At 34.2% G+C, this 14071-nt stretch overlaps 1 protein-coding gene across 5 annotated transcripts in view; it reads left to right on the forward strand.

Moving 5' to 3' along the window:
• LOC118277959 (protein trachealess) overlaps nt 1-14071 on the forward strand; it is a 172482-nt gene that overhangs the window by 150871 nt on the left and 7540 nt on the right. For all 5 annotated transcript variants that reach the window (XM_050700310.1, XM_050700311.1, XM_050700313.1 and 2 more), the window contains 4 exons: nt 2342-2418; nt 6450-6539; nt 9569-9737; nt 13715-13839. In XM_050700310.1, the coding sequence (XP_050556267.1) occupies nt 2342-2418; nt 6450-6539; nt 9569-9737; nt 13715-13839 (461 nt within the window). The remainder of the gene's footprint in view (nt 1-2341; nt 2419-6449; nt 6540-9568; nt 9738-13714; nt 13840-14071) is intronic.

The raw sequence follows: 14071 nt of genomic DNA on the forward strand, positions 1-14071 counted from the left end.
TTTGGACCGAATAGTCGTGTCTGTCTGTCCGTCTGTGGGTACCGACGTCACGAACTTATGTCACGATTGGTCCACTCGTGTCCTTGTGGACGATGTGAAGATATTTTGGAAAACTACCGCTTTCACTGTTGTTTTAGAGGCTTAGGAATGATGTATTTTGGCTAGTTGTATCAGAATCTACTATGTGGACAGAGGTTAATGAGATTAGCGTTTTCTGATATCAGAAGTTTAAGATTCATTTTGGATTGGCGATCCACCAGAATGCTTATGGTACTGAATTAGAAATTAAAGTTTCTGGTAAAAAAATGAGTTTACTGAAGAATATGGATTCCCACGTTTTTAAGCATACCTTTTTCGTTCGTCCCACTGGGAAAAGGACCTTTTTTAATGAAATCATTCTGACTCCTTGGGAGTGGCGAGAGGGAGTGTCAGATTCTAACTAACAAAAAACTACCCCGTTCTTACTCCTGCTTTTGAACCCGAATCCCAGTAACCCAGCAAGCAGTCCCATAATCCCAGTAAGCAGTTTACAGCTCCAGTTTAAGCATATCTACGTTTAAAATGGTCCAAATATCTGTCAGTTCAATTCATCTTATCACACAGACCCTTAAACCCGGTAACAAACAAATCTCAACTGATACACGTTACTCATCACCACCAAAACATCAGATCTAAAAATAGCAAACCCAAAAATTTCTCACGCAATTTTCCTCAACCATCTTTATCAGCATATCATATCATTTTAACCCTACCACATATGTACAATACCACAACCGACACTACATCAACCGATGACTCAAGCAATACCACAAATGATTTAAAAAATATACATTCAACATCTTCATTTCATCCAGTTTAAGTTAAAAGCGGATAAGATAATAAAACACGTGTCTACGTCATCGTAAAGTAGCGTGCGCATACGCAACCTGACACCGGTGATCCTATCGCGGGTACACATACAACAGTAGCTACGGATACTATGAAAATTAAATAAACTTGGAAATGTATGAACTACTGAGATTTAGTTTAAGTTTTTGAATGGGTTTTGGTTAGGGATAAAAGAATAGGAAAGGTTGAGATCAAAGAAAGAAAGAAGTAATTTGAAAGAAGATCACATTTATCACGATTTAGTTTGGCTTGTATGGACCGCAATTTCTTTTGGCACCTCAGACCCTTAACCTTACTTCTTACGCATAATTATAAATGGGAAAATTTTTGAATTTGTTTATTTATTACTCAATCACTTCAAAACGGCTCAAGGGATCGAGATGAAATTTGGAACAAAGGGTAGAGAATGGTCTGTTATAACACATAGACTACTTTTTATCTCACGAGAATGCAGGCAAAGCTGCTGGCAGAAGCTAGTATGAAATATGTACATTTGTGTGTCCATTCCCAAAGACAAGGTTTCTATACCTATAGAAGAATGAGCAAGTTATAAGCCGGTAGTCGTTTAAGCCAATAATTTAACTTTCAACAAGACAGTTACACATGGATTAGTTACTAAAAATACAGTTACCTAAAGAACTAGCTTTAGTACAGAAACCTGATCAAACTTTATAAATAGTACTAACAAAAACAGCCACGCGATACAAGTATTTAATTGGTTTACAAAAAGAGCTAAATTGCCTTGTCATTGAGTGGTAGCTCATGTCTATTGAACAATGGTTGTCTTACTTTAGTTTTTTAATCGTCAAAGTGTGTTTGGGATTAAGTTTTTTATCAGTGTACTGTTAAATACTTCTTGTATTGATAGCCAAAGATATGGTTGATTCGACGTACGTGCTATTGTCAAGCAAGAGAGTTCTGGTTCGGTTTTCTGATGAGGAAAAGGAATTATAATTCTGGAATAATTTCCAAGTCTGAAATTGTGTCTTGTGTATTCAATGGGACTATATACGATGTAAATCCAATTTTTTGAAGGATCATATCACCCTTAAGAAAAATTAAATACATACCTTACCTACACGAAAATGCCTTCCAAACAATGATAGATATATATATCTTTGAAGAAATATTCAGCGAAAGCCATTTTATACAAAAAACTGCTTAAACTTAATGTCTTCAACGATCAAGCTGATAAAGATATCTTCATAGATGGTATCTTCATATATATGTATTATGTATGTATAAGATATATTGTATTCATATATTTATTCTTTTGTGCTTGTGTTATGACTTAGCATCAATCCGCTTCAACTGCACTACCCTATGGTTGACTGTTAGAAATGCCTTCATTAAGTCCGCCATTCACTGTATTTGTGATGAAGTTTAAAATAAATAAATAAATAAATAAAGACCTTATGACAGTAAACTTATAGTATTTTTTCATTTGTTTCAGGCGCCCAAAACAGACGGACGGCGATAGGTCTGGCCATGGAATTGTTCGAGCAGCACCAAGGAACGCATATATTACAGGTAAGAGAAGATAATATACTATCTATAGTAACGGAACTGGCTTATGGTTAAAATGAAATGAACCTTAAACAGACAGCGATAAAGAAGGTTTTCATTTACGTGGTTTACGTAGTAGTTAGTGATAGTCACGGAACATAAAGGAATAAGCAAAGGGTTAGGTTGGTAAGGACTTCTATATATAATTTAAGGCTAGACCAAATTTTATAAGGAAGAGAGTCTTACAACATACATTGATTATAACAACCAGTTAAAACCAGAAAAATCGATATCAAATAACATTCCAACCATCACAATCAATCGTATTTAATCATTACTCATAACCCAGTCACCATCAAACCAAAGATACGTCCAATAAAAAGAGCGCACAAAACTAATTCTTGCGCCACAGTTAAAAAACTCAATGTGCTGCGCCTAACATATTCGAACTTGACTTTCCATTGAGCAATATCTTGGCCGACTTAACGCTTTTTTACGAACAAAACATACAATCGAAAACACACAAAAGACTGCGACACACGGCATAATAAAAGTTTGTTGAAAAAAAAACTCAATTTAATATTTCACAGATTTCTCAAAAATTTCATAACGGACTTAATTGTATATGTATACTTTGTTGCAAGTTGATAGGGTTAAGTAAAAAACTCGGCCAAGAGCGAATAGAATATAATGCAACACGTTCCGTACACAATATCGAAGTTGACAATGATGATAGTGTTACCGTTGTGGTTAATGATTGCGATAAATTGACAATTTCTAAAGTTATTGTTGATATTTGTGGAAGGGAAAACCTTGATGGTTTGTAGTCCCTTCGGTGGTTTGGACTGTTGATGAAATTGAATAGTTTTGAGTACCATTTTTACCATAGTTTTGATTACCCAATTTAAAAACAATTGGGTTATTACTCAAAATCTGGAGTAAATTCTGCTCAAAAAGATTGTCAAGAAGACAAAGGCAGAGGAGTTCAAGTAGTATGAAAATGACACAGCAGTTTTGTTTTCGCAACTCATGCTACTTGTATTATACACATAAAAAATGGAGCATTTTGTCATCTTTCATCAAATTCTACGTTTATAATAAAAATCTTTTGATTATGAAATCGACAAATTTTGTTTCAAATCCCTAATCTACCAAACACACAATCAAGACAGTATTTCAATCACCCTTGCGTCCTTAACACAGAGTTTCATTATTGTCCTACTGATCTCTAAAACTGCAATTCCACCTATTCTATCACGTAAATTATCATTTTGCAATCGATTCTACGTCATTATAATATTGTGGGCTGCGGTTTACACTGGCAGCTGTAAAATATCTTAGTACGTGATGCTTTGTCTATTTTTTTCAACATAATGTAGAAAATCAACCATTTTGCGGGACTATTTGTACGGTTTTTTGTGTAAAATATTAAGGACGGGCACGTAGGATCGTGAGTTTCTAAGTTTTCACATGTTTTATTGCGAAGTGTTTGTGATTGTTGTGATTGGGTATTGTTCCTTGCGTTACACTCGTTTCTCTGATTCGTCATAGGCTTTTGATAGGGTTATTGTGAGTTAGGTTTGAATAATAGAACCACCTTTTCATTTTGATTTTCTAAAACATTATCAAATTACCAAGAAATTAGATTTCATTTCATTTTCTCTTTCCACCTTTTCATTGTAATTTTCTAAAACTTTGCCCAACTACCTAGAAGTGGAATAATAGCATCGTCTAATTTATCAGCAATCTGACTGTAATTGTCAAGATGTCTGCCTAGAGGAAACCCTATCCAAGGAAAGGGCTTTGTTCTTCTAGCTGATGATGATGATGAAATACATACTTCATAAACTTTATGACATATTAATAGTTAGTTGCCCTTGTCTGTCTAAGTATGGATGTTAATTGCACACCATAAAACTTTATCTATTTTTGCTTATCTCAAGACAAGTATGAGTTAGATCATCCATTGTTTTCATTGCACCGTTTCTATTGATTATTGTAACTGCTTGTAGTAGATGCTTATGATCACGGTTTTACAATATTGTAAAAAGGGAAAATGTCTTCATCACCCGTGATTGCACTTTGGTGGAACTTTGTTTTTGTTTAAACAAATAATGCTAACTTAAAAAGTGATTACTTAATCTCGTCTTAACTTTCAACAACAAAAAGGTAATTTTGGTAATCGATAACAGATACCCTTTTTACTCTCTAGTAATTTGGGGCCCTTAATTCAAATTTTCGATCAAAAAGTGTTGAACAAAAAATAATTTGAGCAGTAGCCTTTAAAATAACTAGAGCCACGTCCATAGACTTTTTTAAATAGACCTGAGATCATACAATAGTCTATTATGTTTATAATCCACACTTTTTATACGGCAGTCCCGTTTAGCCGCGGATTTGTGGTAAAAAATTAAATCATTTTGATCTTTTGATCTGTGTATTTTGTCAACCGTGCATCTCATTATAATTTTTAATTTGGAATCGAGTTTGGATTTGTATTGGATGGAAGAGACGCCATTGATAAAAAAGTTATGGAAAAACTAACTACAATGATACTGTCTCGACAAATATAGAACTGAAATTGTTTTCTTTTTTCATTTTTGAGTTCTTTCAATAGATATTCAAGAGACTGGTTACAAATTTTAAAGTATTTATTACGACACTGAGTGATTTTTTAAGTAACTTTAGGTGATCGGACTGGTAAAAGTAAAGTAAAAGTAGAGTAAAAATCTTTAAAAAATACTATGACTCTTGTAAATTGTATTCATTAATGGTTTTATTTAGCTTGACCTGTTTGTTTGTTTGTTTGGGTCAAATTTAGTAAGTGGAATTTACCCATTTTCCTGAGGTCCGATCGATCTGATATTTGGTACACACTCTTCATCTTGATGACCATACAATATAACCGCATTAAGACCGTTCTCTTACTTGTTTAATTTTTTTAAGGTTTTTGATGGGCTTAAACTACCAGTAACTGGCCACTTAATCACTTTTCCTAGACATAGGTATCTTGTCTTACATAACTTTTCTATCCTATGTCTTCATCCTTTCAATATTATGTTAAAAGTCTTATACGAGATTCACAATACCTTTTAAGGAGAAGGGTGGTAGTACATTGTCACTTTGAGCGAACAAACCCACAGCAAATCAAGTTCATTTAGTTTTGGCTCGTGAGGTTTTTCATCTACAAAACGCTTGTTTACTTTTTTTGCCGACCGTCACAAACTTGATGTAGAACTATTACTTTTAAAGGTATGGTGTGCAAAAATGATGTCGATTTTATAGATTTTTTTGATTCTCGAATTTATTCTTTATTGATATTGTAATAAAGTTTCTGTTTAATCAGTTTATAAGTAAAGGAAGGATATTTTAAACTCAATACTGCTTTATACATAGTTATGATTTTACACATATTTATCAAAATTGTATTAAATCGAGTTTTGTCAAATTTTGTTGTTTCTTTTTTATATAAATGATAGCCATTTCGTTTGCCATTACAACATTAAAAAGCGTCACAAAAAATAAATAATTTTGTAACAACCTACTTATAATAAATCAAAATCATAGATATAATTTTTTCATCTAACCGTACTTGTCAAGTTGTTTCACGCCTGCGCCTGCGCACACACCGTGACCGTTCTTAATACAAAACCTTTGTTTAGCTATAATGAAACGTGGTTTTTCAATACATTACACACTATTCGTTAAAATTAACGAATATTACTGTAATATTTAATTTTAATAGCGAAATATATTTTTATTGCCAATATATAGGCCTTTTGGCGTTGCCTAAGTCAATTTAAATTGGTATTTTTTACGAAATGCTAAAACGATATATCATTATTTAGAACAAGTAGTATTTTTACAAGTTGCGGACTGCCTAACGGGTTACCGGGGCTTCGGCTCGAAAAGCAGGAGTAGGAACGGGGTGGTTTTTAGTCAGTAAGAGTCTGACACTCGCTCTCACCTCGCCCAAGCCGGGAGAAGTTCATATGATTTTCACCTCTGATGATTTTTTTTCTTTGTATTAATTGTAATTATTTTCTTGTTTACAGTCCTTGGACGGGTTCGCGCTTTCAGTGGCAGCAGACGGCAGGTTCCTGTACATATCTGAAACTGTTTCTATATATTTAGGATTATCACAAGTAAGTACATACATACATGATATCAATTATTATAGAATAACATAGAATATTACTAAGTTTGCTCCTGAAAATGCTCTTGTAGTCCTTTGGCGATGCGAGTGTCTATTGGCTGCGCTGACAACTTACCATGCTGTACACTTAGTATAAGTTAGCTATACGTTTAAAGTAATCGAAACGAATGCGTTCGGTGCTCTGATTGGTTGATTTATTTGAGCCGACCAATCAGAGCGCCGAACGCACTCTCGTTTCGATTACTTATTAAGTCGTACTAAGGATACAAGTGATCCGTGTGTTTGTTTGCCACCACCAAACTCAAAATAAATCAGACTCCCTTCTCAGTAAACTCTTACAAATTGCATTACAACAAACTACCGAGTACCAACATCGACAAAACCTAAAAAAATAAATAATAATAATACAAAAAACACATAGCACCATCACACCACACATAAACCTTTTTGATATTCTGTCCACTACACAAAGCAACACTACTGACACAAACACACACACATACAAACAAACTCATTCACACGAACATACAAATAAGAAGACAGTACATACGATTTAATCAGTTGTATAAAATTCGGCGCTAGAAAGACGTTGTTCCTAAGATGATAGATAAGTCCACACACAAGTGTTGTATAATGTCCCACACGTGGGCTACACTATCTGTGTACCGACAATCTAAAGGGTTAAGTTTCAACGAAACTTTTTTCCAAAAAGGGTTTTTGGTTTCAAGTTTAGTCGGTCAAACTTTGTGGTTTCTGCAGATATTTTTGTTGGGATGTGATGTTGAATTGGTAATGGTGATGTTATTTAAAGATGAGTTCAGTTTCTAGATCTGTCTAGGTTTCATCTCCACTTTATACCTATAAAAATAAGTATAGTAAGTAAGGAAGTACAATTCAGGCCGCTGATTACCAATTTAAAAGACGAAGAAAATAATGAAAACAGCTGAAATATTTCCCCATTTTCATATTTCAAGTCCAGCACCTCATGTAACACAGATTATTTTTTGCAAAAAAGATGAGAATACCACGTGCAGAACTAAAAAGATAAAACAAATTCACAAAAGCCTGACATCAAAACAAAAACATAAGCAAAATTAAATAACATTACAAAATTAAAAGGCGCTACGGAAAGAGCCGAAAACTGGGAAATTCGTTTCCAAAATGGCTGCAGGGGGTGGTGTGAGCGAGAGGGCAGATGGGGGGAAAGGGACGATACGATATGCCGGTCACGTCGCGGGCAAGGCGCGCGCGTGCTCCTCATTCTAATGCCTGAACACACACACCCCTAAACGCACGCACACAGAGCCCCGAAAACGTCGAAACACTTCACATACGCGTGTACGGATAGGCACACGTGTGTGTGTGTAACATAAAATACATAAACTTCCTGGTAAATAAGAGTAGATACAACTTTCTTATAAGTAAAGCTCGTGTTAGACGTTTCGTCTATATTAAATTCTGTCTTCTGTTTTGCTTCTGAAGGCTGATGCTATGGGAAGCCATATTTATCTTCTTCGTACACATTTTTATTTTGGCTTGGAATTATATCTCCCAGTGCTTTAAGGAAACTGATTTCTTCAATATTAAACTGGGTACTTACTGATATTTAACTATTGGCGTTTGCCTTTTGCAATTGCACGAAAAACTTGAGAAGGCTCATCAGTTGCCACATTGTCTTGTCTATATAACTACGAGTAGTATCAGGCAACAATATTGGTCACGAAACGTAATCGTAGTCCAGTATGGACGAATTTTGAGGTTGTTTTGTCTTATGGTTGGTCTACATGATAGTGATCTACAAGATGTAAAGTATTTAAATTCAGTTTGGTTTTATTCTCAATATATATCATTATCACCTTACTAAAAAGCTGACAACCAATTACTTTAAAATTCAGTCTAGAATACCGATAGAAAATTTCCACAATAAAATTCCAACAACGAAAAATTTGTGTTCCATCAATCGGCGAATCGGTAAACACCATAAAATCCTTACCATCGTTCTGAGAACCGACCACCATAACGTCACCATTGTCTTAGTACATTTACATGCAAGCCTGGACTGCGGATACACGTCTACTGAATCTATAATATGGTCCCACAATTATATTTGATAAATTTATTTAAAGATGCATTTGAATAACCCGTGAAAGGGTCACCGTGAAAGTCTTGGCATCGTTCAAATTTTGGATGGATTTTTATTGTTTTCAACCATTTTATTTATGGTTATTGGTGTTGATGTCGCATTTTTATTTGTTGATGATGCGTGTCAGTTGGCATTTTTACAATGTTTTTAGTCTTTGTTTCTTTTTCTAATTCATTTTCGATTTCATGATTCATCATGTTGAGAATCAAGTAATAATTTGCATTGTATGTTAACATTTTCTTTTTGTGTATAGCTCAGCTATCATCGTCATTATCTTCAACACTGACTCCTCCTGTAATACCTTTACTAGTACTACCATACTCCGAGACAGCAATAAATTGAAATGATAAGCAAGACTTTATCATACAGTTTACAACCTTTTGTCATCACACACGTCAGCAGCGTCTTCGTCTAAGATAATCACATCTATGTCCCGTTTCCCTTCATTCTCATCAATCCTAGTATAAACATTGTCTTGTTAGCCATTTCTATGAAAACCACCTGCCATGAGATCAGAGATAACTCTTTCATTCATAACATCAGTACGTGACGGGCCATTCAGTCCTTCCTTTGGTTTTGACGACTGGTTTTTAATGGCCAATAACTTTATGAACATAAGCTTGGAAAGGTTGAATGAAAACTCCCAAAAAGTAAGGGTCTTTCCGGTGTTCATGACAAAAATAAACATTTTTATTACTACTTTATCTCGACATAAAGTTTTCCCCTAAAGATATAGGATTAGCATATTCATGTTTCGCCTTTTAGCTTATTGCTAGTCTCGTATTATAAGAAGAGCCTATTACACACTATTCAGTATATTTCAGTTTTAATTATTGATAATATAATTAAATCTAATCCATATTTTCCTTCCCCAGGTAGAGATGACGGGTAGCAGTATATTTGACTACGTGCATCAAGCTGATCATGCAGAAATAGCGGAACAGCTAGGACTATCCCTCACTGGGAGACCTGGACAAGCTGGTCTGAACAGTCCAGCTTCAGGCAGTGAAGAGGGAAGTCAGCATGGAACTAATAACCCTGATGGTGAGTTTGATGACAGTGTATATTCAAATAATATTTTGGAAGAGAATATTAATGAAAGAGAAATAGGTACAGGACATTGTCGTTTCGAGGTTCAATCGGAGATGTATATTAGACTTTCGTTTACTTCTACTTGATGTTTGACTGCAATATTCCTTCTCCCTTTTCTTTAATTGTCCATTGGCCAGCTGTTCTACTTTAGATTACTTGTGATACCGTTTAACGTCATTTAATTCGAGACGATGCGACATAGTAAAAAGTCTTCAAAAAACTTACTGAAAACAGTAAACCGGACACTTTTTACCGTTACTCATTGTAAACAGGTGTCACATAGAAAACGAGAAGCAACAAGAATTATCGAATCTTCGTTTCTAACAAAAAAATCGGTTCGGAATTCAATTAAACCCGACTTATTTCCGAGGTCGTTGCTCCATCCACAAACGGCGACAATACTGATCTTAAAATTTCACTCGGTATATCGAATCGCCCAATGCTGATACTAATAAGTTGTGTATCAAATTGAAATTAGATTATGGAACGTTCACGCTGCGTTGGGAGTTTATGAAACGGTCAATGGGGTGTCAGTGCGGACCTGTATACAACGAATTATTATTTCATTTCAACTACTATGGGAATGTGGTTTGAGCTGGTGATGACAACTGCGCATCAAATCAAGGCGCCGCCGTCATCTGCGCTATTAAGTCAGTCACCTGTTTAATTTTCTAAAGAGATGTGGGTGCCGACTGCTGGCTTCAATTAAACACGACGATAGGCAAAAAGTTCATTCGTATAATAATTTTCACCGGCAGTGTTATGCGGTCGAATGATCTGAGTTTTTATTTATTGTTGTGGCTTCGGCATGGCCAGTTGAAAAACTTGCTTTAAATGCTAGCAATTCCAATTCAATATTTTCTTTTGATTGTTTTGTGTAATTTTTTGGATTCCACGAATGCAATGAAACGGAACGAAATGAATGATTGCTCGAATCGTATAAAACATTTGATAAAAACAGGCGATGGTGATAGGAGGTCAATCAAAACATACAATGTACACGTTTACATAAGATTAAATTAATATAAAAAGAAGTAGGCTCGAAAGCTCATAAATAAAATTTCTAACTGAATATCAGAATACAGGTACAATCTTTCAACGTAAAAAACACAAAATTTTATGCAGTAAAAGCGAGCTAAGATGTTTGGAATCCATTTTTTGCTGCCCAAAAATTTACCAATGAACATCCCAATTTTTCGCTACTACACCAATTAAGGCTAGAAAATAAAAAAAACTGTTAACACATCATTTTTAAACCCAACCACCTCAAACGTATCATCGAAGGGCTAGAATCGATTTCAATTTACTCTACGCTGGTAAAGAAACTCGATAAAAAAATCAATCAGGATCGAGTTGGATTGACAGTCGACCATTGTGTGTTGACGGCCGTGGTGAAATGAGTCACAGAACAGTGATCCATGTTGAAATCGCCACATTGTCACCGTGATGACCATGGCGTGATGTTTTCTGGACTGATGGAACAGTGGCTCTAAAAGTTTAAGGATTGCAAAACCAAGAAGCTCTTAAAAATCGTAGAGAACAAGAGAAAATATCAAAATTTCCCACTTTCAAACATATTTTAGGTGTTTGCCAAACATTTCTACAATTTTATTAACTTGAATGTAATTTTATATTATCGAAAAGATAGAATTTTAGAAAAAAAATAACTTAAAGATAAAATAACAAGTTCAAATATTGAATCAGAAAATCTAACAGAAAATATTTTGAATCAGAAACACCAGATGCCTGTATAAAGCTTGAACTTTAAAGAAATAATAGAAATGTCGTTGCCATTTAGATAATATCAACCCGTAAACGTTCAGTATGCGCCTCTCCCACATGCAGACGTCTTGGGATAATGCCATAATCTGCCGTTTGGCTCTCATGGTATCGTCGGTAGCTGTAAAGTCACTAGTATTTCAGATCTTATCTTTTACAAACAATTTTACATTATCATCTGTTGCCAAAACATTAAAATTTTAAATCATTCCTATTTCGCCTGTGAGAATAGTTTAAGGAAAATACACGTTGTTCCTTGGCTGGGTCTATTGTCTTTTAATCTAGAATCAAAAAGCTCCATATAATCCTAAGTGTGTACACATTTTTACTAAGACTGAGTTGAGCTCAGCTTTATAATATTAGTATAGATTGAGCCATTACATTTGTGATCATTAACTTTAGTCCAGTTAAAATTATCATCATCTTATGATTAACTGTTGCCGTCGAGTTATCCAAAATATATTTTAGTTTACCCATTTATACTTATGAAACAATAGTACACAAATATCTTACTGAAATTCATAAAAATGGATCCAAAAAAGTACCGACCACACACATTTTTGTTCCTTATAAAAAGCTGGCAAATACACCAAGGTTATACAAATATTTGCTCGCTGACTCAATCTAGTTTAATGTGACACAACTTGATACCAATCGACATACCTTTTGTCAACCATAATGGTCATTGTGCCTATTGCCAAAGATTAAACTTGCAACAGAAACACATGCGAGTTGAATTTTAACTTCGTTGACAGCTGTTGCTTCTTTGTCGTTATATTTGTTATGTACATTGGCAATAAGGACAATATTGGTCTCTGATATATCAATTTTATTGGCCTTTGTATGTTCTTTAGTTATTTCTATATTATCTTCTGCAAGTGCCTCAATGTATTGTTTCACTTAAAATATTATTACACTAAAGGAAGTCTGCGTTGTCTGATCGTTCAAATCAAAACCACTTACAAACCATATTTAATATTAAATTACAAAGAAATTGTATCAACGACTTCATTAACAGTATTTGTGGAAAAACCAATAGGTAGCAGCATTTATTCTCACTGCATGTGGCATCGGGGCCAAGATCAAATCGTAGATCAACGACAAAAATAAAAGAAAGATGAACACAATACTTTTTGCCGACTATTCCAAGGAAATAAAGGAATTAATGTACCTATCGATCTATGACTAATGTTAGCAAAAACTAGCTACTGAAATGGGAACACTAAAAAATATTATAAAAACTATCTGTTACTATGTAATATGAAGTAATAGTGTGTTCAATAAAAACCTTAATGTTTCAAAGATTATTAAGAGTGACGTTTTGAGAACATTGCCATTTGGTTATTTGAAACAAATCTATCACAGTTTTACAAATACTTTTCCTTCTTCATACTCATTATGCTCAGTTCAATAGTTATTAAACTCAGTTCTTAGCAATTCTTTTCGGAACAAAATAATCATATTTAAATAATCTTTATACGTCTCTGAGTACGGCACTCAAACAGTTTTCTTTAACATCAGCATCTTAAAAACTTTTAGAACCATCCTCAAATAACTTGGTGGCTGGTCCAGTGAAATCAATTACAGCGTAGTGTCGATCATCCCGATCCCAGCATCACAAACCTTTTAATTAGCTACACGTCCACCCAATCAATCAACTCTCACACTGATTGATCCACATTTTAACCAAAAATTGAATCTATTTGTGTTAAGATTTCATCCATTTCTTGGTTCTTTACTTCCATTTTTTTAGCTGACATATCTTTATTAGTAAGGAAATCAATTTAGGATCGACTAACGGTTCTTACTTTTTAGAATTTTACAATTAAAATCTCGGACTTATTTAGCACTTAGGTGGAAGATTTTACTACGTTAATGAACTGTGTAAAAATAAGCATTACGTGATATCTATAGAACGCAATCTATTGGAATTTATCTATCTTTAAACCGTATTTGATTACCATACATTACAATTACAATTTATTCAAAGATGAAGACATAACAATGTTGTCATTTAAGACGCACTTTTTATTAATATCCTATGATGACACTAGTCAGACTTGTAAACATAGACTTCAAATATTCGAAATACTAATTGTGAACTTTAAAAATGCAACAATAAGACTTAATTTTAATTATATTGTTAACAGTATCATCGCAAATGAGTCTAGCGGCGAGTGGGTCGCTGTACCGAGGAATGGACCGAGCCTTTTGCGTCAGGATGAAGAGCACGCTGACCAAGAGAGGATGCCATTTCAAGTCTTCAGGATACAGGGTAAGGAAACCAGCAAAGATTATTTCAAAAGTAAAGATTTGGTAGAAGATGATAATATAAATGAGGACACAGCAACTGTAGATGGAAAATCGGTTCCCAATAATTTCTTATTCTACTAAATCTTTGCTTTTCTTTAATAGAATACGAAGTCATTAATTTTAACACATATTATCAGTAAATCATCCTAAAATTATTTAAAAAATAATTATGACCAAGAAGACTATGAAAGTTT

This window comes from Spodoptera frugiperda, chromosome 18, assembly GCF_023101765.2.
Source record: "Spodoptera frugiperda isolate SF20-4 chromosome 18, AGI-APGP_CSIRO_Sfru_2.0, whole genome shotgun sequence".
NCBI classification, from domain to species: domain Eukaryota; kingdom Metazoa; phylum Arthropoda; class Insecta; order Lepidoptera; family Noctuidae; genus Spodoptera; species Spodoptera frugiperda.